This window comes from Otolemur garnettii, unplaced genomic scaffold (assembly GCF_000181295.1).
Source record: "Otolemur garnettii isolate 467f Iridium unplaced genomic scaffold, OtoGar3 scaffold00073, whole genome shotgun sequence".
NCBI classification, from domain to species: Eukaryota; Metazoa; Chordata; class Mammalia; order Primates; family Galagidae; genus Otolemur; species Otolemur garnettii.
The window spans coordinates 8,778,400-8,784,571 of record NW_003852468.1 but is presented as its reverse complement, the minus strand read 5'-3'; the positions used below and the strand labels follow the sequence as shown (position 1 = coordinate 8,784,571).

At 38.3% G+C, this 6,172-nt stretch overlaps 1 protein-coding gene across 2 annotated transcripts in view; it reads right to left on the bottom strand.

Moving 5' to 3' along the window:
- ST7L (suppression of tumorigenicity 7 like) overlaps positions 1-6,172 on the bottom strand; it is a 72,131-nt gene that overhangs the window by 44,708 nt on the left and 21,251 nt on the right. Inside the window, exon 5 of one of the 2 annotated variants that reach the window (XM_023515475.1) lies at positions 3,684-3,799. The exons of the other annotated variant lie outside the window; for it this stretch is intronic. Coding sequence (XP_023371243.1) covers positions 3,684-3,799 — 116 coding nt within the window. The remainder of the gene's footprint in view (positions 1-3,683; positions 3,800-6,172) is intronic. 2 annotated transcript variants of the gene reach the window in all.

Here is a 6,172-nt window from a genome sequence, read left to right as displayed (position 1 = left end):
TTGTTGTTTGGCGGGCCCGGGCTGGGGATTCGAACCCGCCACCTTAGGTGTATGTGGCTGGCGCCTTAGCCGCTTGAGCCACAGGTGCCGAGCCAAAGGAGTTCTTTTTTCTCCTCTATTTGCAATTAAACCCTTTTATGTAACCATTTTTCTCCTCTATTTGCAATTAAACCCTTTTATGTAACCATTTTTCTCCTCTATTTGCAATTAAACCTTTTATGTAACCATACCAAAGATTCTTGGGTTTCTTGCTACCACTCACCCTTAACATATTTAATCCAGCAAATATATATCACAATAAACTAGTTTCCATGGTGGGAAACTAGCTATTTTTCAGACCCTTATTGGTGATTTTTTTCTGCCTATCAATATGGTAGATAGACGTATTGACAGTATAGTGTTTAACAGACAGAATTGAGTTTCAAACCAAACTTTCTCATTTATTAGCTATGTGTCTCAAGGGATATTACCTGATCTCCTTTTGCCTCAGTTCCTTTATTTCAAAATGATAAAAGCACTATCTCATAAAATGATCGTAAGATTGAATTAGCACATTTCTTTTTTTTTTTCTTTTTTTGAGACAGAGTCTCAAGCTTTCATCCTAGGTGAAGTGCTAAGCCATAATAGCTCATAGTAACCTCCAACTCTTGGGCTCAAGTGATCCTCTCGCCTCAGTTTTTCTACTTTTAGTAGGGACAGGGTTCCACTTTTGCTCAGGCTGTTCTCAACTTCTGAGCTCACCCAATCCACCCGCCTCAGCCTCCCAGAATGCTAGGATCATAGGTGTGAGCCACTGTTCCTGGCCTTAAATCAGTACATTCCTGTAAATTTCTTAGAGCAGTGCCAGGTACATAGTTATATGCTATACAAATGTTAGTGAAATTGTTTAAGACATCGGTGACACCAAGGCCTTTCAGTCATTCATACTTTCATCAAAGAATAAATTTTTTTCTGAGACAGGGTCTCACTCTGTTGCCTACGTTAAGGTACAGTGGCATTATTGTAAATTTCTGGGCTCAAGTAATCTTCCTGGTTCAGCTTCCCAGGTAGCTGGGACTATAGGCACACACCGCCACAGACAGCTAAGCTTTTTACTTTTTGTAGAGACAGGGTCTCCTTATGTTGACCAGGCTGGTCTTCAACTCCTGGCCTCAAGTGATCCTACTGCCTTGGCCTCCCAAAGTGCTAAGATTACAGGCATGAGCCACTGTGCCTGGCCAAAGAATAGATAAGAATGACAGACAATGTGCTATGATAGGGATTCAAAGATGAAGAGAATATGTCCCTGCTCTCTAATGTTCATACCCAGTTAGGAGAAACAAACATGAAAACAATGTGGTAACATTAATAAATGTTTATGGTTAAATAATTTCAGAAGTTTGAACTAAGTACTATCAAAAAGAAAGTGTTTAATTCTGATAGGAAATTCCAGAGAAGGCTTCCTAAAGAGTCTGACTTTTAATTTGGATTTTTTTAAAAGATAGACTCTTACTCTTTTGCCCACCCTGGAGTGCAGTGGTGTAATCATGACTCACTGTAGCCTAGAACTCCTAGGCTTAAATGAACCTTCTGTCTGAGCCTCTGAAGTAGGCTGGGATTACATCACGCCTGGTTAAGTTTTTGAAAGATATTTTTGTAGATCACACCTGTAATCCTAGCACTCTGGGAGGCTGAGGTGGGTGGATTGCCTGAGCTCAGGAGTTCAAAACCAGCCTGAACAAGAGGGAGCCCCGATCTCAAAAATGCACTCAGGCATTGTGGTAGACACCTGTAGTCCTAGGGAAGCTGAGGCAAGAGCATCACTTGAGCCCAAAAGTTTGAGGTTGTTGTGAGCTATGACGCCATAGTACTCTACCAAGGGCAACAAAGTGAGACTCTGTCTCAAAAAAATAAATAAGGGCATAGCTGGGCATTGTGATGGGTGCCTGTAGTCCCAGCTACTCAGGAGGCTGAGGCAAGAGAATCACCTAAGCCCAGTAGTTAGAGGTTGCTGTGAGCTGTGACGCCACAGCACCTACTGAGGGTGACAAAGTGAGACTCTATCTCTAAAAATAAATAAATAGGCTCAGCACCCGTAGCTCAGTGAGTAGGGCACCGGCCACATACACCAGGGCTGGTGGGTTTGAGCCTGACCCAGCCCTGGTAAACAACAATGACAACTGCAACCAAAAAATAGCCGGGCATTGTGGCAGGCACCTGTAGTCTCAGTTACTCAGGAGGCTGAGGCAAGAGAATCTCTTAAGCCCATGAGTTGGAGGTTGCTGTGAGCTATGACACCACAGTGCTCTGCTGAGGGCAACATAGTGACACTCTGTCTCAAAAGATAATAATAATAATAATAATAATAAAATGAATAAATAATTTTTTTTTTAGAGATGGGGTCTCACTATGTTGCCCAAGCTGGTCTCAAATTCCTGGCCTCCTAAAGTGCTGGGATTACAGGCATGAATACCTGGCCTTCATTTGAATATTAAAGGATAAAAAGTAGCTCATCACATAGGTAAGGTGGGTGAGGGCATTCAAAGTAGAGAAAAAGCTGTCCTAAAGACCCCTATCTTTAAGGCATACACTTAAGAGTCTTAAGTCTATTGGTAAGAACTTAGAACTAAACATAAAAATAAATATTAATATTAATATTATGCTGAGCAATGTGGTAGGGGATAGAGATTTCTATGATCTTCTACTATTTTATATGCATCTCTAAGTTACAACTGAAACAAAATAACCCCATTTTTCTCTATATATGCCATTCTCCAATGCTTATACATTATATTGTTTTCATTTATGTATAATTGCAAGTGTTCATTTTCCAAACTAAAACAAGGTACGTTATTTTCTGCAAAAATCAAATAATAGCTGTAGTTGATCTGAAAGCTTTCCAAGTCATAATAGAAGCATGAAATATTTTAAATTCTTTATAAGAAGGAAAGAGAATAAGGCCTGGTGTGGTGGCTCAGGCCTGTAATCCTAGCACTCTGGGAGGCTGAGGCAAGTGGATTGCCAGAGCTCAGGGGCTCGAGACAAGCCTGAATAAGAGCAAGACCCCATCTCTAAAAATAGCTGGGAGTTAGGGCAGGTGCCTATAGTCCCATCTACTTGGGAGGCTGAGGCAAAAGGATGGCTTGAGCCCAAGAGTTTGAGGCTGCTGTGAGCTATGATGCCATGACACTCTATCAAGGGTGACAAAGTAAGATACTGTCTCAGAAAAAAGAAGAAAGAAGGATAGTATATCAACCTAGTTTACCATCATAATCCATTTTAGTTTAATCTGAGATTCTTATCAATAATGCAAACAAGCCTGGGTGCAGTGGCTCATGCCTGTAATCCTAGCACTCTTGGAGGCAGAGGTGGGAGTCCTTGAGCTCAAGAGTTTTAGACCAGCCTAAGAAGAGACCCTGTCTCTACTAAAAATAGAAAAATTAGCTGAGTGTTGTAACAGGTGCCTGTAGTCCCAGCTAATCATGAGGCTGAGGAAGGAGGACTGCCGGAGCCCAAGAGTTTGAGGTTGCTGTGACCCAGGCAGACATCAATGCACTCTAGCCTGGGGCAAGAGTGAGACTTTATTTCAAAAAAAAAAGAAATGCAAACAACTCTAACGCAAATAACTCTGTATAATATAATAAATACCTTATAAAATAATTTTCCTCATCACTGTTTACATCATGAATAGATATGACACATACCTGTGTCTGAAGGACGTAAAAAGTCTGTGTCACAGGTGAAAAAGGTCTGATGGTCCTGAGCTGACAAATTCATGTCATAGTACGTAAGTGGTTCTTTACCAGTCACCCAAGTGTATCTTTACCAAAAAAAATTTAAATTGAACATTAGAGGACATACCTGCTACAGCAGACACTATTTAAATTTCAAAAATATATTGCTACAAATTCTCTTAAGATATTTAAAAAAAAGGGATAACATACACAAATACTTAAGAGTATGATAATAAAACATCAAAAACCAAATAGGAAAAGACTATTCAATAAACAGTGCTTTGAAAGTTGAATTTGAAGGGATAACAATTTTAGTCAGTTAAATATAGACTATTAACTATACTTAAATATATTCTCACCTCTCTAAACCCACAATAAATTAACAGCTAGTTAACAAATTGGCTAATAAATACATTTTACAATGTTATATCTCATTAGTAGCTAACAAATAGCAAATTAAAATAAGTTCTACTTTTTGCCTATCCAATGGGCAAAGATAATGTTATCAAGGGTGAAGTGGGATATGCACACATATACTGCTGGTATAAATGTAAATTGGTATCTACATTTTTTTTTCAGAAATCAATTAGGTAATATCTATGAAGAGTCTTAAAAGCAGTCACACCCAGCTGACAGATGAATACATGAATTCTACTATCCCTACTTTTATTTTTGAACTTTCCATAGTAAGAATTTTTTAAAATATTAAAGGAGAGAAAAAAACCTATTCATGTTCTTTGATTCCAGTGATATAAATCAACTCTAAGGAAATAATCATAGATGTGGTTAAATATTTATATATAAAGATATCCCTCTAGTGTAAATGTTAATAGAGACATAATAATCATTTTTAAGGATTTCAGATTAATATGAGGTTACAAAGCATGAAGTTATATAATTTACACATGAAAAATTAAAGTCCAGAGTTATAGCTGTGTCCTACACCCATGCATTGTACTCTACACCCATGCATTGTACCCACTGGGTGGAAAGATACTGAATCCCTTCCTTCCCTCCTCCCTTCTTGAATTTAATTGAGATTTTCTCTTCTGTAGGTCTGTGTTTCAAATCAGTTATTAAGTGCAGGGACATAATAATCTTAAGTGACCCAGATAAAGGTGTTGCAGGTAAAGTATGATATCTCTATATAATAGAAAATATACAACTGTTAAAAATCGTGTTTTTTTGGCTCAGCGCCTGTAGCTCAAGTGGCTAAGGTGCCAGCCACATACACCAGAGCTGGCGAGTTCAAATCCAGCTGGGCTCGCCAAACAACAATGACAACTACAACCAAAAAAAATGGCCAGGCGTTGTGGTGGACAACTGCAATCCCAGCTACTTGGGAGGCTGAGGCAAGAGAATCTCTTAAGCCCAAGAGTTGGAGATTGCTGTGAGCTGTGACACCATGGCACTCTACCCAGGGCGACAGCTTGAGACTCTGTCCAAAAAAAAAAATCGTGTTTTTGAAGAAATTCATGTTTTTAAGAAATTTTATGGGAAATTCACATACTATTATGTTTTTAAAAAAAAAAGGAGGATGTAAAACTATACATACATTATAATGTTTGAGTTTTGTTTCTATATATGCATATATAAGAGAAAAACTGCATGGAAATACTCTAAAATACTAACAGCAGTTATCATAACCTGTTGATATGACAAAATGATTTTTACTTTCCTTTTTATACACCTCTGTACTTTTCAATTTTCCACAATAAATATGCATATGTTTTATAATCAGAAAAAATAAGCATTTTAAAAACACATTATAAGTGTTCTTTACATATATTATCAAAGCTTTTAAATTATTTAACTGTATAAATTGCCTTATAAAGTCTTTGGCTATTTTGTAAGAAATTACCATGAGGGAAAAAACTCCCAAATCTTTCATTTATCAAAGTTTTGTTATGTATTCTAAGATTCAAAAAATGTAGGGGCCAGGCATGGTAGCTCTCATCTGTAATTCCAGCACTTGGGAGGCTGAGGTGGGTGAATTGCCTAAGCTCACAGGTTCAAGCCAGTGAGTTTTGTTTCTATATATGCATATATAAGAGAAAAACTACATGGAAATATTCTAAAATACTAACAGCAGTTATCATAACCTGTTGATAGGACAAAATGGGTAGATTGCCTAAGCTCACCAGCCTAAGCCAGAGTGAGACTCCCGTCTCTAAAAATAGCCAGGTGTTGTGGCGGGCACCTGTAGTCCCAGCTACTTGGGAGGCTGAGGCAAGAGAATCACCTAAACCCAGGAGTTGGAGGTTGCTGGGAGCTATGATGCCATGGGCACTCTACTAAGGGTGACAAAGTGAGACTCTCTCTCAAAAAAAAAAAAAAAGGCAAAAAATGTTATAATCCACATTATTCCCCAAATGATTTAAAGCCATTAAAAATATATGTACGATATTGGCTCAGCGCCTGTGGTTCAAGTGGCTAAGGCGCCAGCCACATACACCTAA